The sequence below is a fragment of the Dendrobium catenatum genome, unplaced genomic scaffold (assembly GCF_001605985.2).
Source record: "Dendrobium catenatum unplaced genomic scaffold, ASM160598v2 fragScaff_scaffold_54, whole genome shotgun sequence".
Classification (NCBI taxonomy): Eukaryota; Viridiplantae; Streptophyta; class Magnoliopsida; order Asparagales; family Orchidaceae; genus Dendrobium; species Dendrobium catenatum.
The window spans coordinates 1,703,459-1,730,675 of NW_021318516.1; the positions used below are offsets into that span (position 1 = coordinate 1,703,459).

At 34.2% G+C, this 27,217-nt stretch overlaps 1 protein-coding gene across 2 annotated transcripts in view; it reads right to left on the minus strand.

Moving 5' to 3' along the window:
• The window catches only part of LOC110108680 (guanine nucleotide exchange factor SPIKE 1), an 80,561-nt gene that overhangs the window by 50,014 nt on the left and 3,330 nt on the right, over window positions 1–27,217 (minus strand). The window contains exons 2-19 of one of the 2 annotated variants that reach the window (XM_020839434.2): window positions 23,941–24,027; window positions 22,568–22,730; window positions 22,347–22,474; window positions 18,263–18,375; window positions 18,055–18,110; window positions 17,865–17,962; window positions 16,728–16,865; window positions 16,124–16,438; window positions 7,904–8,194; window positions 7,237–7,404; window positions 6,961–7,152; window positions 6,827–6,870; window positions 6,601–6,670; window positions 6,328–6,489; window positions 5,519–5,626; window positions 5,245–5,282; window positions 3,953–4,097; window positions 3,440–3,566 (exon numbers count right to left, since the gene is read on the minus strand). In XM_020839434.2, the coding sequence (XP_020695093.1) occupies window positions 3,440–3,566; window positions 3,953–4,097; window positions 5,245–5,282; window positions 5,519–5,626; window positions 6,328–6,489; window positions 6,601–6,670; window positions 6,827–6,870; window positions 6,961–7,152; window positions 7,237–7,404; window positions 7,904–8,194; window positions 16,124–16,438; window positions 16,728–16,865; window positions 17,865–17,962; window positions 18,055–18,110; window positions 18,263–18,375; window positions 22,347–22,474; window positions 22,568–22,730; window positions 23,941–24,027 (2,443 nt within the window). Of the gene's footprint in view, window positions 1–3,439; window positions 3,567–3,952; window positions 4,098–5,244; window positions 5,283–5,518; window positions 5,627–6,327; window positions 6,490–6,600; window positions 6,671–6,826; window positions 6,871–6,960; window positions 7,153–7,236; window positions 7,405–7,903; window positions 8,195–16,123; window positions 16,491–16,727; window positions 16,866–17,864; window positions 17,963–18,054; window positions 18,111–18,262; window positions 18,376–22,346; window positions 22,475–22,567; window positions 22,731–23,940; window positions 24,028–27,217 lie in introns of those variants that run through there. The other variant, XM_028694776.1, reaches the window with a different exon arrangement.

The window sequence follows — 27,217 nt, forward strand, 5'->3', positions numbered from 1 at the left end:
ATCAATCAGTTTAAAACACAACCTAATAAAAATCAAAACATTATGAATGAAATCTTCATTCTCTATTATAAAGGATCAAAATGATTCATTGATTTTTATGAAGGATCGAAATTATCTCCAACTATATTAAAGAATAATGTTGATCCCTCAAATCTTTAAAGAGGAACCAAAATAGTCCCTTTAAAGAACGAAAATAGTCCCCGGGACTAATTTCATAAATAGTCAAGGGACAATTGATGTGAAACGTACAAGCATACTACATGACCACCCATAAGGGTATAAAGGGAAAAACAACAATATAAAATAAACTAGTACAAAAACATATAAATAAATAACTAAAAAAAATCGTAGCCGTTGATCTCCGATGTCCTCATCAACAATTTTGATAATTTTCTCTATAAATATATAATAATTTACATGAACGATGTCTTAATGTTTTATACTTTTATAAACGAACACATCAAACATTTGAAGTTTTTGAATGATTTGGTCATTATAAACAGAAAGTAATGAATTACTACATAAATGAAATAGAAAAGCAAATACACCATGGAGTATTACAATATTTTAGGCATTTAACAAACCTTACAAAGAAGAAAAATCAAAATTGGTTATAAACTATCAACCACTAAAAAAGTTTTAAAATAGATTTGATATCTTATTCCTGACAGGAAGATAAATTAAATCACTTGTACAAAGAGATTGCTTTTTAAAATTTGACATGTAGTCTGGAAATTTTCAACAAATTAAACAGAAAGACTTTTACAATTACATATGAACAATATGTAGCATTCAGCCTAAAAAAAGCCACTGATAAAATTCAAAATATTATGAATGAAATATTCATTCTCTGTTAACCCTCCCCGCTTCATAGAACATAGCTTAGTAGAAGACATCAATGCCAAACAAAGCTAAGTGCTTGTGAGCACATTAGTAAGTTGGCAAGCTAGCTATTCGAGAGGCACAACAGCTCAGTTAAGATATCCGGATAAAAAAAAAAAGCAATTTGTATTTGTATCAGCAAATTGCATATGTGAAGTCTATCCCCCTTCTCCTTCCTTTGCAAGCTAAAATGGGTTATTAATAAAATAGGTATCATCAGGAGCTATGTAGCACGGATACTCCTATTTACGAGCCATATTATATCGGACACGTGTCAGATATGGATACGCCTCCGATATGGCACGGATATGTGTCGGATACGGCTTTGCCGTGTCCAATTAAAATATTATTTAAATTTGACCAGACACACGTATCGGACATGCATGTCCTATTAAAAAAAAAGAAAAAAAAGGTACCGGAACCCGGTACCGCTCGGTACCTCTCTGCGATGCTCGGTACCATGCTCAGTATCAATGCTCGATACTGCTCGGTACCGAGGGGTACCGAATGATACCAAGCGGCACCGAGAAGCTAGAGAAAGCTTGAAAACAACTCTATATATCATTCAGGTCGAACCCCGCCAAGGGGAAGCGCCCCCTTGGACCCCCGCATATCTGCGACATATCTACACTTTTACTTAAAAATTTTTATGTTTCAAATTCATGTGGTTTAATTTGTGTCGATCCTTCGTAGGATAATGAGTTTTAGTGACATAGGAATTGGGTCTAATGATGGTCTATCAGAGACCAATTCAATTTTTTTGTCATTTCAAATATTAAGCTTTGATTACTTTCTTATTTTTTATGTATGATTTATATATTATAATGTCATATCCACGCCGTATCTGTATCCTATACTTTTAAGAATTGACGTGTCCCGTATCCGTATCGTGCCGTATCCGTGTCGCCGTATCCATATCGATGCAACCTATCAGGAGTTTTATTGGAAAGTCGATGATGAAGAAAAAGACCATAGAACCATGAACATTTCCCTAATCTCTAAATGGATTTGAAAATCGATTCACATTGGTCTCAATTCCTTTGCTAGTTATAAGTATATGACCAATCTTCCCCTCTTAACTTTTGGATGGGTAAATGTACCAATTCATTGTAGGGGTGAGAAAAACTTCTCCTTTCTTCTTTTAGATTTCTTAGAACATTCAAAATGGTGAAAGTCTTAAATTATTAAAGGACAAACTGATTCATGATAAGCCTTCAACAACTTGATATCACCATCTCTTCAAATTAGGATGGAATCGCAATTTGCTTGGTGCATTCTCAATTTCTAACATTAGTTAAAAAATTCAATTGAAGGCATTATTCCAAACCATCTTTTAATAAAGTTTCTAACATCTATTATGATTGGATAGGATTAATCTTAATTCAAATATTGATTCACCTAAACAGATGGTCAAACCTAAATGGACACTACTTGGTTAGCTCTTACTACTCTTTCCATGCACCTGGAGCCATTCATACTCCTTCCAACTGGATTTTGGAGAGGACTTTGGCCCGTTAAAAATTGCTTTTCAGTTGGATTATTCATATGTACAGGGTTCCTAACAAAATATATGTTCATCATATGGGCCTCAGCAATTCTATAACTTGTGTGATGTGCAATTATCAATCAAAAGATGATTCTCATCCTTTCTTCAGGTGTAGTTCTATCATTATAATTTGAGGGAAATAACAATATCTATGAGTTGTTAAAGAAATATGTAATTTGTTTAGAAATGAATTTTTCTCTTGTAGAGATATTAAAACAAGAAGTTTTTATCCCACTACGTTGGGGCCAGCTATATGAATTATTTTTCTCCATTATGTCCAATTAAGAAACAAACTATCATTTAAATTTAATAAAAAAGTTCATTTTTAATCATTTCTAATAGTCTTTTTAGGTCTGCATCTACCTTTCTTAACATAGACCAGATCTAATACATCTACTCTCTTAACAAAGTCATCGGAAAGCCAATATTTTACCTAGGATATATGTCAAAAATGACTGGGGAAATTTGAGATATTTTCTTCTTATCAGTCTTGTGGAATATTTAAAACGAGAGGAATAACAGATATTTTTTTAATTAAAAAAAAAATAGAAAGGAAAAAGTTCATCTGGCTCGACATTATATCACAAACTTATTTTTGAATGGATACTAGTTACAGAAGAAGGCTCTTCACATTATCAAGAAGAAGAGAGATATCAATACACTAAATAAGATGCAGATTTTTTTTTTATATTACAGTTTGATCTTTCAATTTTTTCAAGATGTTCTTTATTTCTTTTCTCTGTAATCATGCTCCAGTACAATTTCTTTTTTTTTTCCTCTAAATGTGTAGAGGTCTCCCCAGCCTTCTGTCAAGAAAAAACATATTGCAGATGCAAATATAGACTAGGAACATTCAAATGGAAAAAAGAATACAAACAAACATGCATTACGAAAAATAATATGAGCAAACATGCATGAAATGAAAATTGGATTCTAGATTATGATCATAAACTGATAAAGACAAACCCAATGAATGATAATTAACTGGTAAATAAACCACAATAAAAATACCTAGAGGAAGACTGTTTGAATGAATGTTGTTTTGTTCTAATGCCATTGACTTGACAATAAGCTCCAGGAAGAACCAAGCCATCGCCAAAACATCATCATAAACTGGTCCAACCCTGTACCCCTTAGCCTGCACACAAAATTATATTACCAATTAAATTAAAATATCAATATCCTGAAAAAGGAAAACCAAACACACGCCAATGATGAAATTTACAAAGCATGATGTAGCTCTCCGTTTTTTTTTTCTAATTAAAATAAAAAAATGTCTAAACTAGTATGTTGAATCTAGCATATACAATGATATTTCTACAGATCAAAGGTACAAATATTAACAATCTAAAATATAAAATCCTGAACTAATGATGCATAATGCAGAGTTCATTAATTGAAGTATACATGAAACCAAGTGAGAATTCCATGAAAAGGTAATGGATATCAACTGCAGTATTAATACCACTAGCAACCAATACAATGGAAAATGGTGCTTGTTAATGAGTTCAATCTGCATCTAACCTTACTGCGTGCCAGGCTTCCCCATACTGTACATAAACCTGGATAAACCGAAGCTTGTTGGCCACCAAAGTCATCAAAGGTGTAGTCAACGTAATTCACAAGAAACCGGTTCCTTTCAGTCCCATCAGATGACTCTTGCTGTACCCTACATAATAACAAAGTAATTGACAAAACATAATGAAAGTCAAAAATACATATCAGAAAAATGAACCAATAAATTTGGTTCCCCGTTGTTATAGTTTACAGAACAGGCGTCAATTGCACAAAACTCTGACAAATTGGAATAAAAGTTACGATCAATTTATACATAAAGTTTAGAGATGATTTTAAGCAGAACTTAACACAAATAATTATTTAAATAGGATATCAATTGAATCGACCGGTTCTTAAAAACCGGGACAAATTCAGTGTTTTGTCTGTTGAACCGACAATTCAAATTGGTTCAAGCTGGTTTAATGTTGGACCGATTTTTAAGACAGACCGAACCGGCCATATGACGATTCACAGTTGAACCGATCAAACCTATTAGTCCTAATTAAAGATTTTCTATTAATTAATTAATTTAATTATTTAAATAGAATATCAATCAAATCGGCTGATTCTTAAAAACCTAGACCGATCAACGGTTGGCCAGTTGAACCGGCGATTCAAACCGATTCACATCGGTTTAATGCTGGACAAGTTTTTAAGACAGACCGAACCGGCCATATGACCGGTTCATCGTTGAATCGGTCAAACCGGCCAATCCAATTTTCAAAACCATGCTTAATCCTTCATGCCTTCTAGGGCATAGGAGAGACAAGTAATCAAAATTTGTGTTCTGATATCATGTTGATTTTAAAGAGCATCGAAAATTTCTCTTTTTATCTACTTCTCGATACATGGATCGGAGTAGCTTTATTACTAGATTTGAATATTTATAATGAAATAACGCTTGATTCAAATTCTTTTGTTCAAATCCTTTTATTAGTAGAAAAAATTAATTTTCTATCTATATAGAGATATTTTCAAATTTTTTTCATAAATGTATAGAGGCAAATATACACATCATTCATCTTCACATGTGAAATGCTACATCTTAAGAGTAATGTAGCAATTAGTAGAATAAGAATTTTTTTTTAACATATTTCTTATTGTTTTCTAAATTAACTTTCTAGTACAAAATTTATAGTTCAAGAAATTTTGGAAAATAAAAAGCTGCTTTAGGAAGCAGTAAGAAAGTTGTCCCAAACGAAGCTTGAATTGTCATATGATCACTGCGATGAATAAAACTATAGTTCTTAAAAGCTTACCTGGTCAAAATATTAACCATAGCCCTAAATGCTGCAACCTACAAGGAATATGAAGGAGAACAACGAAAACATAAGTAATCAACTGAAGATAAAACTTAAATAAAAAAAGTCCGAAAGAACAGTAAAATATGTTCGGTATTTAAAGTAAATTGAAGAATTTCCGAGTGAGTATTTAGTTTCTAAAAATATTTATGCTAATGAAATAAAAAAATTATATTCCACATGATATTGACTTGATGATGAATCTAAAAGAAAATAAGCAACTCATTTTCACCTGAAGGGTCTCACCACCATCACCAATCAGATTCAAAAGCATATTGAGGATAGGTTGGAGAAACTGTAACAAGGCAGATGATTCCACATTCTTCAAACTATTAATAGCCTGCATAGATGGATTCTATTTCTTACTTGATCAAAGCAAAATTCCATTCAACCATATTAGTTCCCCAATAACGGGATTAAAAAGAATAGAAATACACGTATCCAGGATGCTGCACATGCAACATTTCCAATAGAATCAAGGGATAGCAACAAAAATAATTTTTTTAAAAACAGAGAGAGAGAGAGAGAGTGTGTGTGTGTGTGTGTTGAAAAAGGGGACCTGGCATAGCAGGAAATATAAAACTGAATTAAAAACTAACTTCAAACAAATATGCTGAAGCTCGCCAAGGAAAAAAGATATTGGTTCACCTTCATACTGCCTAATATGATAATTAGATGGAAAACAAAAATCATAAAGTATGATTCAGATCTACTCAACTATGACAGCTAGCAACAGAAAACAAATTGCTGTAATTCTTTCAAATAAATATGCTGAAGCTCGCCAAGGAAAAAAGATATTGGTTCACCTTCATACAGCATAATATGATAATTAGATGGAAAACAAAAATCATAAAGTATGATTCAGATCTACTCAACTATGACAGATAGCAACAGAAAACAAATTGCTGTAATTCTTTCAAATAAATGAGCGGTTGATAGACCACAGATAGAAGCCAGTAACTTTTAAAACCAAAATAATTAGACCGCACCCAACCAACAGCAGCACGGATCAACGGTAAAATGTTGCACTTCATTTTGTACCTCAAGTAGTTCTGAACCCCAAGGAGGACTTGTGCGAAGGATATGTCGGTCATACTCAAGGAAAAAATCTCTTATTCTTTCATTGACTGGAAATAGTGTAGAGCAAAGCCTTAAACGAAGTTTGAAGATACTCTTACCATCTTCCAAATAATCCAATCTCTCCTACAATATCATCCAAAGAGTCTGAGTATACTTTTTTTCTTTCTATTGAATGAAGCTCAACGCCTAACAAGGAACAAGAACACATGCAAACTAGTGAAAATATAATTATACCTTCCCAGCATCTTGCAAATAATTGTGACCCAACTCCCTCATTACTGGCAAAGATATGTCCATATGCAACCTGTAAAAAGAAACTTTAAATTCCCCAGTACATAATCATGTACTCATACACCAAGGAAGAACAATATCACATCAAAGATATAAATACTCCACTGTATGCATAAAATACAGTGGATGATTCAATTAATATCAACTTAACAAATCCATAAGCACGTACTGAGCTGGAGTGGATAAAGGAAGCACGGCATATCCTACAACTACCTGCAAAAGGTAAACGGAACATCAGATAATGTCATGTGAGATTGAATAAATACTGATACAGCAAATCTAGCTGGTATATTTAATACCCACAGGTTTAGGAGCTTCTAATTTTGTTTGGAGGTCAATATGAAAAAAGGTGAATAGAAGATGGTGTTGAGGTGTCAAAAGAGCAGGTAGACAAATTTTAATCTCATCATGGAAGGATGCCATTCTGGCACCAACAGCCACCTGTGTATTGGCCCATTTTTGAAGTCCCAAACCAGGACCCCTTGTATACATTGCCTGAGGATATGAATAGAACACAATTACGCATCATGAAAACTACAGGGACAAAAACACAAGGGTTCAATATTCCAGAAGACAGACCTCAATGGGTTGTTTGCGAATGTCCCCGTCATCTTTCTTCATCTCCACCCTAATGAACAAGTTCCTTTTGCGACTGAAACTGACCGTCAATGGATATAGATAGAGACAATGAACAAGTTGTGTGAATGGCTCACTTTTTAACATCACCCTGAAATCAAATGCTTCAAACTGCCAAAGCATCAAAAAATATACAATTACTGTCACAATAAAGGTCATTGATGGAGGCTACCTGAAGAAGAAGCTTAAATTGGTCCTACTGTAAGTCAAATTGCAGAATAAGTTTCAGTATGTGAGTTGAATTAATCTTTTGAACATAAAATGGAAGCATTATTAAGCTTCCAGCATCTATGTTAACCATGAATAAAAGCTTAAGAATGAATGGAGAGCAACCTAGCCAACCATTAATGGGATATCAGTAAAACATCCTGTATTTAAGCTTCTTGTCTGAATTAGCTTTTAATAAGAAATTTTAATTTTCAATTAAGTTATGTAGAATCACTTGTGACTCGTTTTATTTATCATCAACAATAGCCTCACAGCAGCAACTAAGAACAGAATCCCAACAAATCTTCTGGGATCAGCATCATTTGTGTAACTGACCAAAAAAATATAAATGAAACCAGATTTAAAAAGGTGATGTCATTAATAAAATAAATCCAACACCTACCACTTCATCATTACAGTTATGAAGGCCACATCCTCTGGTCATTTGCAGAGCAGACCTGTGCTGTTTTCTCCTATCAACACCATTAAGCTTTAGACTCCCATTTCGATGACCATCAGAACCATCATTGGGGTGTTTTCCGCTTGGTCCGACACTTTCACCAACATCATTTAAATCGTTGGTGGAACTTCCATCTTCAGAAAGATTGTCCAAATCAATATGGTCTGCACGAAACCTTCCAACCTCCAACCTCAATGCACCCTTGACAGGCTTGTGCAGCTTTCTTTTTGGGTCCTGAAAGAGATTATATATATATATAAATAAAACAGTAGCTGAAGCAAGGGATTGAAGCGGATGTTTTACCTCAGACCAAGAAAAAGCTGCACAATAGAACCTTATAACTTACCAATGAGAAAGAAAATTTAGAGCTGATGAAAGAAAATCGGATTTCTAAGAATTATTTTGCAGAGGAACCTGATTATATTTATAATAAGGAAATAAACACAAAAACTCTAAGAAAATCCAACTACACAAGAATTTGGGATGACCCAGATAGCACAATTGCAAATAGGATTTTATTCACTAATCACTTTTTGATAACTACATATAAGTCGAATATCAATAGCATGAATTGCCAAGATGGCATAGCCGGATGAAGTGTGTCAAACAAAAGTACAGTGATCCTTTGTGCTACTATATAGGTCAACCTCAACAAGAACTTCGCAGAGCACATTTAACCAAGCCCGAGGCCTTTGCTTAAGCCTATAGATGTCCTTGCTGAGCTTATAAACTTTAGTAGACCCCTGAGCAACATTCCCTACTGGTGGAGGACTTAGCCTCTTAGTTTCTTTCTCTTGTTTTTCTAGGGTTTGTAGTGGGAGACCTTGTCCTTCTCGAAGTGGACAAATTGTATCTTGTTTCTCTTGGATTTTGAATGCAAATGTTCTTGTTCTTCCTCTCATCCCTCTTGTGTTGTTTTTTTCTTGGATTTGGAGGAGAAATTTCATCTTGAAGGAAAATTAGGGCAAACCCTAATTTGTGAAACCTAAGGCGTATCAGAATGCATTACTCGTATCGATTTGCAGACATGGCCAATCTTTATTGATAGTGACAAGAAAAAAAACAAGACTGAGTTGAACCTAACAACTGGATAGAATGAGTTAAATTAGTCGATCCCACAAACTTGAGTCAAACCTCTTGGTGATCTACCGTGCTTTATATTTGTCAATAAAGTCATCAGGGTGAAATTAAATGCATAAATACATCCATAGTAAACTAGTTTAATGTGAGAAAGGGGAACCATAACCCATGTATTTTGATTTAGTAAATCGGCTATTTCAATATTCACAGCTTATTTCCACTAGAAATCTTACAATGCCTCCTGGTATGTCCTAGGAATATAAATTGATGATAAATATAGAGCAAAATGTAGATGGCAAGTTGAAAATGATCAAAGAACATATAAGACTGAATAAAATGATCAGAACACTATTATTTGCTTTTTTGAATAGCAATAGGAAAACGAAAAAGGCGGATGTTCAACCAGGTGATACAATGTGGATGAAAGTGTTATTTTGGAGGTACCTTTAAAGTTGAGGGTACAAGTATTAGGGATGTGCATTATTTGGTTAAAACCAAAAATTAAACAAGCAAATCTAATTTGGTTGATTCAGTTCGGTTGCTCAAACATTTGTTTAGTTATTAGTTGCAATTTTGATTTTCTTTGCTTACTGATTTTTGTTTGATTTTTATTTTATAAAAACTGATCAAATCAAAAATCAAATTATATTTATTTATTCTAATATAAATAAAAAAAAGCTCATGAATTATAAATAAATAATTAACAATAAACAAGTAACATAAAGATGAATGTGAATATTATTAATTCCACATCACAAAACAATAAACTTCAGCAAAGATTACTTGGTATTCTTCTTAATACAACCTATTTTAGGTTAATAGGGATCAGATTAATTTAATTTTGATTCATACAAAACCGCATTGAATTGATCTAAATTCAATTCATTTAGAAAATTGTTTGATCGAATTGATTTTCTAAATTTTAAACTGGAACCAACTGGTTTTGCTAATCTATATGAACCAAGCAAACCAAAACAACTAACCCCTAATAGGTATAGATTCTTCTGAAGAAGAGGAATAAGAAGAGATAATAGTTTAGAGAAAGGTAATGAAGAATAATAGGGTGAGGAGGACTCATAACATTTTTTAATATAAATGTGTGTCTAGTAGTTGATTCCAATGTTTAAAATTGCGTATTCGGGTATTGAGACGTTTTTCATTCGTTAGGCGAGGCGTAAGCCTCAAAATCAAAAGATTGCGTAAACATAAAATGATAAATTTTTTATATATTAATAAGTGAATAATATAAAACATAAAAAAACATAAGATATGAAGTGAAATCAAAATATCCCAATAATAAGACAACATGAAATATAGTTCAACTAAAAATTCTATCTTTTCCAAATCCCAGTATTCTTTTCATTAACATATAATTCAAATTTTAAAAAATAAATAGCAATGACATATCACATAAGAACTCATAAGTCATCAGCACTGTCATCAATAAGGGGTTCTTCATTTGAATCATCATTATGATGAACTGCTCTCTCCTCTTCCTCCTCTCCTATAGAGTTCAATGTCGGGCATTTACTTCAATATTTATGTAAGTTTTAATATATATAGCGTGAGGCGTAAGCCTCATGCCAGTGAGGCGAGGCGGGCCTCAACCAAGTTGAGGCGTAAGCCTCATAAAAAAATTTGAGGCGTAAGCATCGAGGCGTTTTTTACTGGAATTGCGTAAAGGCGGGCCTCAAGGAGAGCCTCATATTCCGCAATTTTAAACCATGGTTGATTCAAATCAATGATAGCCTTTCTAAAAATGAAAGTATCCCAAAAAAGAAACATCAAATTGCCTCAAGATAGGGTTTATCACCATTGTCAATATAAACATAACCAAAAACCCTAAGTTGGAGAGAAAAGGAGGCTACCCAAGATAAAGAGTAAAGCAGGGTGACATCAACAAGAGTACAACAAAAAACAACATCAAGCCTTTACCCACTACATGGGGCCAGCTACATGAATCATTTTTCTCCGTTGTGTCCTGTTAAGAGTCAAATTCTCATTTAAAACTAATAAAGAAATATCATTTCTAATATTTTTTAACCAAGTCTTTTTAGGTCTACCTCTACCTTTCTTGACATAAGCCAAATCTAATACATCTACTCTCATAACCGAGTCATCGAAAGGCCGACATTTATGTGAAGCATCTAAGGAGACTCTCTCTAATATTATCTACCACCGAGCAACTCCAACCTTTCATGTATATGCTTGTTTCATATGTTATCTCTAAGAGTAAAGCCACTCATCCACCTAAGCATCCTCATCTCTGCAATACTTAACATAATTTTGTGCTTCTCTTTTAATGGCCAGTATTCTGCGCAATAAAACATTGCAGTCTCACCAACATCTTATAGAATTTTCCCTTAAGTTTGGGGGATGCTTTTCTATCACACAACAAGCCCGATGGATTCCTCCACTTCAACCATCCAACTTGAATTCAACAAGAGTAATGGACAAAATATGATTAATATTACAACATGCAATCAAAGTAGATTCACATTAAAATTAACGAGCAACATTCATATGAAACATCAAGATACAAAATTATATCAAAAAGAACATGATGTTTATGTTCAACAACCCCATTCTATATATAAAAGAGGTTTGATGGATACTTTCACTGTGAGCATAAAATGAGCGAATTGAGACTACATATATTCAAGAACATTATCAGTTTGGAGAATTTTAATCATAATAGAAAATTAAAATTTTATTTGTTGGCAAAAAGTAGGAAAAACAAACAAGACTTCATAGCTATTTTTGCAAATACACCCATGTGATCTGAGAATGATCAACAACAAAGACAACAAAGTGCTAACGCAAAAAAATGAGTAAGAACTATAATAGGAACCCAAATATCAAATGAATTAAGCCAAATAAGCATCTATTAAGATGCCGTATAATATTTATCAAGTACATGAAAATTAGATTCAAAAATGGATTGAGAGGACAGATGCAAATAAAATCCCCAAGTTATATGGTAAAGGATGATCTATATGATAATATCATTGATACAAAGTGATAATTAACACATGCCAAGCAAGGATGGATTGAATATTTCAAAAATTAAATCAATAAACTTTATTCCACAAAATAATAGATCTGAAGGAAAATATCATTGGATTAAAAATAATAAATTAAGATCAAGAACTAGGGGTGTAGACGACTCGAGTCGAGCTTAAGTCAAGGCAAGCTCGAACTTGGCTCGAGCATTCCTACTCAAGCTCGAGAGCTCGACTCGATATACAGTTGGCCAGATTTTTGCTTCGTCGAATGAACTCATGGACCGCAATGGAGTTGTGGAGATCACAAGTGGAGCGTGCTTCAAGGAGAAGGAACTTAGGAACTTGTGTACAGCTTTTTTTTTCTTGTAAAAGCTGACAAAGTACAGCATAATTAATTTGATAGAGCTTTTAAAAAAAAAAAACTGTTATGTTCTACTGAACTTTAAAAGTTATTATTAAATATATACAACAATAACAACATCAAGCTTTTGTCCCACTATGTGGGGTCGGCTACATGAATCCTTTTTTCGCCATTGTGCCCGGTTAAAAGTCAAAGTCTCATTTAAATCTAACAAAGAAAGATCATTTCTAATATTTTCTACCCAAGTCTTTTTAGGTCTATCTCTACCTTTCTTAAAATAAGTCAAATCTAATACCTCAACTTTCCTAACCGGGTTATCAGAAAGCCTCCGTTTAATGTGACCAAACCATCTAAGGCGACTCTCTCTAATCTTATCCTCCACTGGAGCTACTCCAACCTTTTCACGTATATGCTCATTTTGTATTCTATCTCTAGGGTCAAGCCACTCATCCACCCAAGCATCCTCATCTCTGCAACACTTAACTTAATATTATGCTTCTCTTTTAATTGACAACTAATATTTAATATTTTAAAAAATATTTTTTAATTTTACTGCACCTGAAAAAAAATAATATTTAATCTATTTAAACTGGCTTGTGAGTCGACAAGCTGAGTTTAATCAAACTCAAAGTCGAGCTCAAATTTGAGTTGGAGCTCTTGGCTCGATAAGCTCAACTCGCGAGCTCATTAGCGATTCAAGTTTGAGCCGGCTCATGATCTAGCTTGGCTCATTTACACCCTATCAAGAACCACATTATCATACAAGTACCATAAGAAATTCCCCAAAAAAAGTACCATAAGAAGGAAATATAAATGTAGAAAATCAAGAGAATCGATTTTTAAGCGGTTCAAGTCAACAAACCCTACATTCACACACCTCAATGCATCTCAAAGCCCACAGTTCCTCTATTTGAGCAACTATCCTTCGCTTGGTGTGGGTGGTGAAACCCTTAAAACATTTCATTAAGAAGAAAGGTGCCCTGACCTACGACACCAACTTTAAATCTTCTCTAAAGCAAGATTGCAATTACAAAAATTTGAAATCTAAAAGCATAACTGAACAAACTTACAAGTTGATTAAAGTGCATGAAGAAACAAAAAGGTTGAAATCAAAAGTCAAAGCAATCTTGGTTGAGCAAGCAATCTAATCATAGTAATTTCCTTCAAAGAACTTGATTTTACAAGAAAATCTTTATTGATTTTTTATTAGATTTGAAAATTCTGATCTTAAATAGGGTAATGAAATGTAATCTCTAAAACAGAGCTTTAGGCACTACCAACAACAACTAACAAAGAGCCTGACGGGAATCCAACTAATCCTCCAACAGCTAGGCTGAATTAGCTAATTATTGACAAATCAGGTTAATGGATACATGCAAAACTTAACTAAGGCTCATTAAGGGTTAAATGAGGCCCATAAACCGTTTTGGGGGGGGGAGGCGGCATTAATAAATCAAAATCAATAAAAAAAAATATTGTCAATTTATAGAGTAAAGTTAAGGTTTGAGGAGACCCATAAACCCCGAAGATGAAATAATTATATTTTTTTATTTGTTTTTCTTTCTAGCGTCTTTGCAAATTAAATGCATTTAACATTTTCAAAAGGAGTTTGGGGCTATATATATAATAACTTTGAAATATCTTTTAATTACTTAAAAAAATATAAAGATAAATACACTTTAATGCACATAGGAAAATATTTATTTTGCAATGTTGATTTCTTTAGATGCCTACTCGATTTGATTTCTTTTTCATTTTTCTCTTACATATGAAAAACAAAAGAATATTCTTATTCTCAAAATGATTGTTATATGCGTAAAAATTAGCACTCGTGACTTTTCCTATATATTTGGAAAAATATCAAATAGCCATTAGACCACATTTCATACCACATTTGTAATCACCAAAATTGAATTTACATAATAGGCTCATCTGATCATCAGGTTGTGGGTTCAACATCCTGATTCAAGCTCAACAGGACCTAAACAAAGTCTAGCATCAGGGCCACAATTTAGAATTGCATGTTGATGTAGGCAAAGGGGGGTCAAAACATTTTGAATTATAATTTTAGAGAGCTCTAAGTCCTCTATTAGAATCAGCTCATTAATGTCTAGTAGAGAACCTTTTCAGCTCATAAATTGAGGTTCATTTCAACCATTTGTTGTCCCTTTGGTTCCCCCACCTAGCTCTCCTTCCCATGGCTGATTCCTCCCCCTTTAATTGCATGTTCCGGTTCCTTAGCTACTGCCCCATTTCCTAGGCTACTGGTTTCGATCCCTGGGCTGCTGGTTCTGATTCCCTGGTTGCTAGTTCCGGTCCCCTTTGTGCCCCTTCGGTTTCTCCCCTGGCTGCTGTCCCGGTTCCCTATGCTGCCCCTTCGATTCCTCCCCTGACTGGCTGTCCCATGGCTATTTTTTCCTGGTTTCTGTGTGGCCTTTTTGGGAGCTATTTTGGAATGAATGCAGACCCTCCTTTATGGCTGTTTGGGTGATGTTTCTGGACTGAACTTTTTGGCCTTCTAGTTCCCAAAATTTAATGGGTTAATTAGTGTTTATGGTGGTTGTTTGGCTTCCCTTTTATCCTATATATATGTGATGTTATGTAATAAAAAAAGAGTGTCATAATGGTATTTTTGGATCTAAAAACCTAAGGGTTTTTCTTGGAAAAGCTTGCGAGCTTGTTCCATTCCTCTCTTCTCCTAGGAAAGCTTGCAAGCTTGTCCTCTCTTTTGTCTCGGCTTCTTCCCTCTTTCATCTCTCCGCAAGTTCGACGCCACTTATCTTTCTTCTTAAGGAATGCAGCAACTTTAGGTGTTTTTATTTTTATAAAGTTGTATGTCTTTTATGTTATAAGTTTGTATTTGTCATTGTAATGTCATTTCAAATTATCAAAGTAATGTTTTGTTTTACAAAAGTTATGTTGTGGTCTCCAATTTGTCGTGGAGACTTAGTTTAGTCTTTTCTTTGTTTCTTTTTGTGACCAAGGGTTTCCTACTTGTTTGGGGAACTTTTGGTTGCATCACATGTATCATACTGTTCAAATACGAAACAATCATGAAGGTTACAACAATGTTTTCGCCAACCTTTTCTTGCTTAATGCAGTTATAATGCTAGTTCAATGATTCATAGAAATAAATTTATGATTAATTCATAAGTAAACGTTTGGAGTCAATTGAAAAGTGACCTGTTAAGAAACAATTATGTAGAAAAAAAAGAGGTCATGTCAGAAATTATAAGTGTTCTTATATACATTCAAAGAACTACATATGTATACCCTGATACGGTTACACTTCATTCTTGTTGAGATTATCTTCACAGAAAGCAATAAGTTTTTTATGCCTTTTTATCACTGCAATATTACAAGGATTATAAACAGTAAACAATATTATCATTTAGCAGTAGAAAATAGCATAAACATTTGGTCACTTCAAGTTGGGACCAGCAAAACTTGGAACATATTAGATCAGAACGGAAAAAATCAGAAGGCATAAACTATGTAGGGCTTTATATATGAGTAATTCCATTTTAAGTTGCTCCTTTTTTCCCTTTCAACCTTTGAAAACAACTGGTATAAAACCGAAAAGGTATCAGGAAAGATTGATTTTCAAGTATGGATCAAGTAAACTCAAAAAGTTCAATTATATAAAAGGAACTGATTGAAAAAAAAAAACAATTAGAAACATAAGCAGCAAATCAGAAGATGAGTTAAAAATGTTACCTGAAGTGTGTCCTCAGTATAGCTCTCTTTGACCTTATTTAAATTTGATATCTCCACAATAACTGAGCTCCCAGTGGGGCCCTGGGTAAGCTTCCCATCATAAGGTGTTTTTGCAACAGGTTCGCCAACACCATCTTGGAAGCTTGAGCCTGAAATACTGGGAGCAAGGGGACTGCCAGGAGAAGCAGCACCACCCCCAGACACAGTGTTATGGTTCTCAAACAGTGGAACAACAGCCCAAGCAAAACACTCCCTGTAGGGCATAATCCGAGACCAAACTTGCAGCTTCTGCTTTTCTTTTTCAGTCAAGTTTATCTATCATGCCATAATAAGAAAACGTGAGATGCCACTGCCCATCCATGCAAACCTAAATATATGAATCAGACACTAGAATGTAAGAGACCTTCAGTAATGAGTGTGAAAATGCTGACATCACAATGGATTCAAGATTAGTATCGCATTAATGATTCAGCAAAATCATATTTCAAGCCATGCCCTCAATCTCTTTACATTTAAAAGATAATCATAAAAAATACAAAAAGTTATCAAATAAGTATCCCAATGCCATCTCTGGCAATTTGAAGGAAAATGCATCATTACTTACAGGTTCTTTGCGAGAATAAACAGATGAAGTAACACCACCTTCTTCTGTAGCAGGTTTTTCAAGCTGAATCAGCAGGCAAACTGAGGCTGACGGAGCGTCTAAAGAAAAAAAACCTCTCCGATCTGAAGAAATGGTTGCCTAAAAAAGAAAAATGAAGAAATCACCGCTATACCTGACAGGAATTTGAAATGCCATACAAATTCAAGCTTAATATTACGATAGGAAAATGGCATAAGATTCATAAAGCTAGTAAGACAGACCAAATCAACATAGAAGCAGTGGCCCTGATTTTATCCTTAATATTGATATTAGTTATAAGGAATATTAAGAGAAATATGGTAAACGGAAATAGGGAGAAAAATAGCAAAAAATGGAAAATAATTGTGGTTCATGGGCACAGAGATGGGTTGAGCATGACATTTAAAATACATATAGTTCACTAATATTAAAAATAAAAAGCCACCTCCTTTATAATCCAAATAGACCTTTACATCTTATCCATCATTGTGCCATAAGACTTTGATATGAAATATGTTAAATTAAAATCCCTATAATTGGAATGATATGATAGCTATAATATAAGCACAACACATACATCATGTGCCAACAGGCGCCCCAGAAGTGCTGAATGGCAGGCCTGACGTCCTATAATTAATAGTGTTTGAGTTTCAGAAACAAATAATGTTGCGAACCTCTCCAAAGGTGTTTTGCTTCATAGAAAAACATATCTTCCCTCGCTAGTCATTAGCCTTGACCGTAGAGTCGCATCAATAAACTAAGTTTATAGAAGAGATTAAATTAATGAAGCATGGGTGCTGAGGGAAATAAGTGGGATATTACTCTCACAAAAATGTCGAGAATAAACAGAACAAATTGATTTGTGATTAAGCAGGTGAGGATCTCTTGCCGGGTAGATTTCCATCTTCAAATTCACAGCTAATACAAGGGAAATATTGATAAAATGCTACCATCATGTAAATTTCTTTGCAAGTTTCTTTCTGCCTATTTTTCTGTGGAAAAAATGACCAGGAAAATCCATCCCCACTAGTTTTCCTCAATTTCCACCAACCAAACAAGCCAAGAGAATAAAAGGGAATAATGAAAAAATATTAAGATGCATTCATAATCACTTCTTACCTCCTGCATTTCTGTTGGAATAACATCAAAATAGAAGTCCTCTGACAATTTCTCTCTTCTCTCTTTGTTGTATAAGCATATGGTACCATAGAAAGGCTCTAAAAGATACACGGCCAACAATTTAATTATGCAAGCACTTCAACAATGAAGAACTAAAAAATTGGTCTATACTAAAAGGGTGAACATGTACCAGTTAGTCCTGCTTGGAATGATAGTGATAATACTTTCACTGAGATCTTTAATCCACTGCAATCAATGAACAGGAATATATAATTATCAAGAAGTGGATTAAAAAAAATGAAACGAAGACTAACAAAGAGGCAATAACAGATTTATCATATCGAACAAGAAACTCTGGAACTGAATTATCTAGAAATTTAAAACACCAGTTGGTTGACCTGTCACATTGAGTTGGAAATGGTTCAGGAGTTCTTTGCCCGAAAATCAATAATCTTTCATTTTCCCAGTCAAATGTGGGTTCATATGCTGGCAATGGAGAATCACCAAAATGCTGAAACAGAAATGTTTATCAAGAAAAAGAAAATTAGCATAAAGAAATTCAGCAATCTGACCCAAAAAGAGAATGAAAAGAACAAGGTGAGGGTGCCATGACTCTGTTGACCTGCAAACAGAACCGGACCCAATCAACAAACCCGACCAAGTCCACCTCAGCAACGATCGATCCCACAATTGCCCATGATCGGACACAACCACCCACGTCGTTCCCACGATCGCACTCCTCTCGGCAGAAACCGCTCCTCATGACACAATATGACTCCTCTCATTCGGTACTCTCTCACGCACACAGAAACGCTCTCAGAAATACAGGAAGACAAAGGGAAAGAGCAACGGAAGAGAAAGGGATTCAATACATACCTCTGACGTCGAAACCGCACGCAACCTCCGACCGAACTCGATCCGCCGCTCTGGTTTTCGAAGTCGACCTCCAACCTCCAGCCGTCTTCATCGCCGACCGACTCCAACCACGACTTCTTCCACGCCCTCTCGAGTCGAGCCATTCTCTTACCTCCCGGCATCGGGGAGGGGACGCCGGAAGGCTGCCGGATTTTCGAGGGGACTAAAAATATTTTTTAAAAAATTAAATTAAGTTGTTTAAATTAACAGGTCGTGCATATTTGAAGACTTGAAGACTCTTTTATGGGATCGATTCGCTCTCCCAAATCTCCTCGCCGTTGATTCGCTCCGGCCGAGTCGAGCACTCCCTTAACTCCAGGCATCGGGGAGGGGACGCCGGGAGGCTGCCGAAATTTCCTTAAAATTTTGGGACTTAGCCAAATTTTAAAAAATTGTAGGAATGTGCATTAATTTGGAATTAATTAATTAATCAATTATTAAATTAAAATTTAATTTCAATTAAACTTTTATTTAATCAATTGATATAATCAGTCGACAACAAGCAATCATCTCAATTGGCAATCAACTACGATCTCCATCTAAGCATCGGCAAACTTTCGAACTAAAATCAGTGATCATCAAAGCTTCTGAAGACCTAATCTCCTCGCCGTTGATTTGATCCGGTCGAGTCGAGCCACTCATTACCTCCCGGCAACGGGGAGAGGACGCCGGGAGGCTGTCGAAATTTTCTGTAAAAGCAAGGGACTTAAAATTAAATGAACTTGGGCTTGATTGAACAAAAGATTTTGACCAAATTTTAAACAAGATTAGACCCCCATTTTATTTTATAAAATAATATATATAACTATAAATTGGAAACTAATTCTACAAGTTTAAAGTGGATTTGAAATCAATATACAAAAGCAATTCAAAATACGATGATCTTTGAATAAACCAAGCCTTGCACAATGATTTGTGTATTGTTGAATTGTAAAATTTTTATATTATGAGTGAGATTTTACAATCTACTTATATCCCAGCTTAGGAGCGATACGAAAATTATGTCATTTAATGGTTCTCTAATGTTATTGAGAAATGCCTAAAGCATGGCAACTCTATTGAGAGAGAGGATTCTAGATTATATAAATAAATGATCAACTAAAAGGGAATGTCAATTTGTTGATCTTAAATTATTAATGATGTTGGCCTTGGAATTATAAAAGGGATTAGGTCAGTATATGAGATAAATAAAATAGTGAATTGAGCTGATTAGATTACTTAGTGATTTGACTAATTATATCTAAGTAATCTCACTCTTGTTCACGCCACCGGATCCGCAACATGTGTACAAGCGGACAGAAGGCGTCGTAGGCCCTTAAATGAAGTTCCTGGGCTATTTTCTAAGTAAAATCACTTGCGCAATGGATCATGTTTAAATATTTTAAAATGCCTCCTATATATTAAATATGATCCATTGAATTAAATACATCCTGCATGTGCTCCGACAGAACTATTAAAGTTACAAACTCAAATCGTCGAGAATGCTGCGCATGGTCAAATACTACAACCCGTATGTGCTCCAATCGTCACATCTAAGTCCCAAATTCCATGATTTGAGAATGATGCGCGGGTCTAATATTCAAGTTTCATCCTCCTCCTCAAAAGGACTGGAGTCGACATGACTTGAAGTATAAAATACCTCCCAAAATCGTATAAAAATACATGTGACTTTAATCGCCACCCCGATGATGGCCGTGTTGATCGAAAATCTCAACCGGAGGAGTCAAATCTCAAATCAAACAATAATTTAAATTCTTAAAATGAAATATATCACTTTAAAATTAAAATTAAAAATCATCCACCTCCCGCAACCGTTTGTCGGGGGTGATAAAATTAAAATTAACCTCAGCTCACAAAGAGCGAATGTGTGTCGGGTGTATCACTTTGATTCATCCTCAAATAGTCTCTTGCCAACAGGGACGTGGCACGTGCCCTCTGATCGGGTGGTTTTGCCGCAAAATGGCACCATTATATTACGATCACGGCCAAAGCCCGTATGTTCCCTAAAGGCGTCAAAGCCTTGAGCGATGAATCATAGGGTATATTCGATAGGCATAAAGCCCTCTGTAAGCTAAGGTGGATTCAGATATATCCCCTTAGACAAACATCAACCCAGGTCTACAAGGTATTCTTGGACGAAGCAACCCATGGCTGCCGACAAGGTGCCTTCTGTAAGGTTGGGTCGACTACCTCCTCTGACTAAGTAGACTAGGGATTATGACAGCTCGGGACGACAGAACCATGGGATCTTGATCGGGCTCGTATTCATTCCCCCCACCACCAGTTTTAAGTTTGTGATGATAAAATCTAAATCATAAAAATCCAAATCTAAAATTTAAACCCTAAAACTATTGCTATTATATAGTAGGTTCATAACTTATATAACTTTTTTTAATAACTAGCCTTAATCGAAAGTTCTCTCCTATTATCGGGAGGGGTAATTAACTATAGGGGCTTGCGCCTATAGGAAACCAGAACTCAGATCAAAAAGTCCTCACAAAAATGTGGGCGAAATCTCTGGGTAGTGCCTTATCTAAAACTCAATCTGCCTTCTGAAAATTCCTTCGGAACCTAATCTCGTTAAAACTCTCTATCGTCGTCGTTACACAAACACTCAAAAGAAAATTAACAGATGACGTAGAGAGGCCGGGATCACACAAAATGGAATTTTTCGGAGCCCACAGACTCAGATCAATAAGTAAGAAAATGATTAAACCAAAAAAATATTCAAGCCTCATTTGAGCGTCAAATTTGACTTAGAAGACTGCATGGATTATTATGAATTTTAACAATGTAAACCAAAAAATAAAAATCCAAACGTAAACACCCAAGGTACTGCAGTTACCCATGGTATGCTACAACAGTAGAAAATTCTGAAGTACGGATTACTAAACAAATCTCAACAAGGAAGCAGTGTTTTCAAGCTAACTAATGGCAAGAAATTATATAAAATTTAGCATGCAACGCTCAGAAGGAAGATAGCTTCAATGTATTCATTCCAAAGACCAATAAACAATAACACAAGCCAAAAAAGTCACTCCGACCCTTAACAATAAATAATAGCAAGTACACAAAAGTAGCAATCACACAAGCCAAAAAGTCAACTGTTAATGCAACCCTTAATCAATAAATAATAGCAGCAACAACAACAAAAACATCAAGCCTTTGTCCCACTATGTGGGGTGACTGGGGTCGGCTATATAAATCCTTTTTCTCCATTGTGCCTTGTTAAAAGTCAAATTTTCATTTAAATCTAATAAAGAAATATCATTTCTAATATTTTCTAACCAAGCCTTTTTAGGTCTACCTCTACCTTTCTTAACATAAGTCAAATCTAATACCTCAACTTTCCTAATTGGGTCAGGAAGGCCTCCATTTAATGTGACCAAACCATCTAAGGCGACTCTCTCTAATCTTATCTTCCACTGGAGCTACTCCAACCTTTTCAAGTATATGCTCATTTCGTTTAAATAATATCAAGCAAAAAAAAAGTTTGCCATGAGAAATTGATGCTTTTGTTTTTTAAATGAAATGTCCATGTGCGCAACAAAAAACTTCATTAAGTACCACACTTGCAGCTTTCAACCGAGATGAGTAAGAACCAGATTCTGAAATTGGTCTTCCTGAGGTGCTAGGGACATCATCATCAGTAACATCATCAACCTTGGAATCTCTTGCACAAGCAAGTCGCATTTCTAAGAAAAGGAAAATGAATAAAACCTCATCACATATTCTCATTTCAAAATATAACAATATAAAAAAAATTGAGTTCAAAATTATGCAACCACCTGTCTCTATGTCTGTGTCAATGCCTTCATATATCTGATTTTGAAATGAAAAGGATGCGCTGCTGTCATAGTGTCCATACTTGCTTTCATCTTTTATCCAATCAGCCTTATAGCATTGAACCAATTCGTTTAAATGTGGCCACTGTTCCAAACTCTCATCAAGCTGGAAAAGGATGGTAAATAGAATAAGATGAAAGACATGAGTCTGGCCACTACAATTTTAGTGGTAATTTTAATTTATAGCACATTCACACCCGAGAATCTGGAAAAAGCTAATACAATGAAGAGCTCAGCATGTCAAAAGAGACAACAGAGAAAATGCAGTTTTCAATAACACGAGAACTAATATGCACTTTAGAAACATAAATGACATCATGCGTGCACTCTGTTTGAATGCTGTAGTAGACGAGTCAGATTAAACCTACTAAACTATAGCCAACCCTCACTAGAAAAATTACTTCTTTTAATTCATGTTCACAATCAACTAACATCTAGAATTGAAAGCAATACAAAATAACTCATTGGAACTATCCCTACAAAAAAAGGGAAAAATTACAACCATGCCACTCAAATCATCACTACTTATGAAACTAACATCCAATCCTAAAATTGAACCACTGAATTCATCCATTTACACATTCCAAGACCAACTCATTCAGAATTTAATGAAAATAAAAAATGCGATATGTAGTTTTGTTACACTTTTCGAGATTCGGATGATCATAATTCAAATAGATATGGAGGTAGTTGGATGTTGGTTTTGAAAATAGCCAAATTTTGGGAGTTATATGGGAAATTTCTCCTACAATACATAATATGTTTAAAAAGCCTCTAGTAACAACTAACAACTAATAACATAACTCAAATGTATAATTTAAACTAGGGAGAGACACATTAATAAATGTTTTGCATGATTTATGATAGATATTTGTACGGTTGACTGCTTAAAATGTCTTTCAGAAGTTCAAACAGATTGACTAGATTATGCGATCACTTAATGCTTTTATCATATTGAGAATTGTTATTCCCAAAAAATAGTACAAGAAAAGCTTTATGCATTGCTTTTGATCCCCCTCCTAAGTTACCGAGCACAAGTGAACAAATGGAAGAAATTATTATGGAGCACCTTGAGCACAAGCCTACAGTAGCCTTGAGCTGAGGAAAATTAATAAATCTGTGGTCTACACTATTTAATATCTTCTTTGTGCAATCCCAACTCAGTTCATTCAACTAATGGCAGCTAATATGGACGAAAAAAATTTGCAAGTTATAGAAACATTATTTCTGGTTGAGATTAGACTAATTTCATAAAACCAATTTACCTCCAATGATAATGGCAAACATTAAATCAAGCAAAAGGGGAATTAACAAACCAATGGGTATAGCTCCAAGTTGGAAGCCCATGAGTTGCGGTGTATCTTCCTAAATCGCTGGGCGTTAGATGGGATATCCTCCAATGCCTGCATCAACATTCAATAAAGTTAACATTGTAATTAAAAAATGTGAGAAGTATAAAGCTAAACTTATGGATAAAATTTCTACAACCAGTCCCAATGCAAGATGAGAAAGGGTGAGGGTTGATATTAGACTAATATGATGACACCCATCGATAAAATCTGTGCAAAGTCTAATAGGAAAATTATAATTCAAAATTTACTAACTTCATGGAATTGTCTTGAGTCTCATGCATCACAGCCTAATAAAAATATGTCGAGAGATGAACAAAAAGGTTGAATCTGAAGTCATGGCAAGTAAAATGCCACAAATCAAATATATAGTGGTGAGAATTAGAAAAGAATAGGCTAAAAATACACCTTCAAATGATCACCATATCTCAATTGCAATGCAAAGTAGGCAAAAGTTGACTGAGTTTAAACTAAAATTAGATTTTTAAATGAGGAAAGGTAGAGTATTGGTGAATGCAAATATTAGAAGAATAAATATCATATCTTTGTAGCAAACAAAATGGAAGGAGAAAAATAAGAAAGGCATTAAACAAGAATATACATTGATAAGTTGGTAGGATTAATAATAAAAATAAATTAGGGATAGTAGTGTATACAAAACTAAGGATTAATTTACTTAGGTGATAGGCTTAGTGCTTGAGTAATTACTATTAAATTAACTATCTATGATGGCACCATTAATGGCACTATGTCTATGCTCCTAATTTGGTTTAGATAAAGTTTGGCATAATAATTTAGTAGCCAATGAATGAATCTACTAAGTAAACTTGAAGAGAATACAAAAATTATTGGAGTTTTCAATGATGGTATAGGTACATAAAGGACGGGTTACAAGAGGATTCATGAAGGGTGCAAAATATAAGATTAAACATGACCCAAGTAGTTATATTTGATTTCACAATATTGTGTGCACTTAGAAGTGTGACCACATTTTTAAAAAATGAAAAGAACTTCTTTTGAAAATGGAGTTTCTATATAATAGATATAATTTTTTTTTGTTTAAAAGAAAGAAAGACTTTCTTTACTTAAGTTTTAGGGTGATTCTTGGTGAGGCATGACAACAAAATGCATGATTAAACAATAAAAGCTAGAAGTTTTGGATGTAGACCTTAAAAACACAAGAAAATTATTTAAAATTAATAATTACCCTAAGATAAGGTGATGGAGCATTTAATGTGTGAAGTTAAGCTTACAATATAACATAGATGTCACTATAAATAGGAGAAAATGGACTTCCGATTATTGAGTCACTTATTGAAAAACTAGTAAATTGTGTTATACTAGCACAGAAATATCACAATGCTATTCTTCAAACTTGATATTTACAAATAATAAAGGAAATATAATTTTGAGAATAACAAAGAATGGATGGCCCATATATGGACGTTGAAGTCAAATCCTTTTGTCATAAGATATAAATTTTTGACAAAGAATGATGATACATGTTAAATCATTGGATTCCTCAAGATGATGGAGATCTTATCTTTCTTTAGCAAGTTAAATCATCCTCCTTATATCCTTTACCAGAAATAAATAATGTAAAGGGTTAGAAAAAACACTATATTCTGAATTTTTGGTTTGCTTTTGAAGAGATAACAAGTTGTATATAAATTGGTTTGTGGATGACATTTCGAAAACTGATGGATATGCATATAAGAATGTCTCCTTGAAAAATAGCAATCGTCAAAGATCCACAAACAATAGTTAATTTCTTGTTGTTAGGACAAGAAGCATATGAAATAAATTTATGTGAGTAGATCATATGATTTGTGACTCCTAGATCAATAATCAAAGAGTTCAAATTAGGCATCTCTAAGACTTCAAAAAAAATGAGAAGATGTGGTAACACCTAAAAATGCAAGAGAAAAAATACTCCCATAAGATTTTTCTAGTGAAAATAGCAAAATTTTCAACTTCGATATTTCTTCTTTTTATAACTCAAAGGATATTCTTTGGTGACACTTAATTCATGTGTTACATATGCATATCTCAATTCTTTTGCTTGTCTTTCTTATATTGCCCAGTTTTTGCTCTATAGTTTGCCATCAAACTTCCAACATCTTTCTTTAAATAAACAAACTTCTTAGCAATATGTGCATAATAGGATATCTTTATTGACGAACTTTGTTGGATTTGTGATGCGATTGGAAGGGGTGGCCAGTCCAGCTATCCGATTCAGCATGGATCGAACCAGTCATCCAGCTGGGCAGAGCCTAGAGCAGAAAACATGAAAAATTCAGCCCCCCTTGTGGGGCCCAGCAAAGTTGCGATTCATTATTTTAGGAGGAGGAATAAGGAGGGAATTATTTAAGGAAAGATTTTCAATTTGAATTTAAAAAAGAGAGGAAATATTATTTAGGGATGTTTCCTAAAATATGTTTAATTGATTAGGAAAGTTTCCTAAATTATGTTTAATTATTTATGAAAGGTTTCTTAAATCATGTTTAATTGTTTCGGAAGATTTCCTAAATCATGTTTACATGTTTAAGAATGTTCTATTTATGATTTTTTGTTCTAGAACTATTTAAGGGGGAATTGTCTAGGGCTTAGAGTATGCTATTGCTATGTTTTGTGTTTTGTTGTAGTTCTTTTCTTTGAAGGCTTCCTAGAGGTTTCTAGGTTGTTTGGATGAGTCAATCTACCTCTCTAATCCAATAAAAAGTATTCTGGAGTGTTCTTCTTCATCGTTTACTTGTTACCAATTTCTGTGTTGCTAAAATTGAATATTCAACCAAGGTTTTCTTCAACTTCTACATCTACTTCGTATCAATTTGGCTACTTGTGCACCAAGAGAAGAAAATTTTAAATTAGAGTGATTGATGTCAGCTGCATTTGTCACTAAAAGTTAAAGTTTCATGGGGTTATTAGTAACCATAGCTCACCTCCTCCCTACTTCCATTCAAATGATGGAAATGACTTCATTAAGGGAAAGTAAATGTCCCTTTCCAAAAAAAATTTCCCTTATATATAACTCAACATTTAAGACTACAAAAAAAATTATAAACTCAGACTCTTTCAATGAATCTTTAAAGGACGATTGTTTTTTTACCGCATTTCATTTGGACGTATTGATAATGATTCATATCTTGTCGAAATCCTTATAGTATTGGAATATTATGTGATAGACCATCCTCCTTGTTTTATGTATGATATCTTGGTTTTAATCCCATAGATTTGAGCCGCA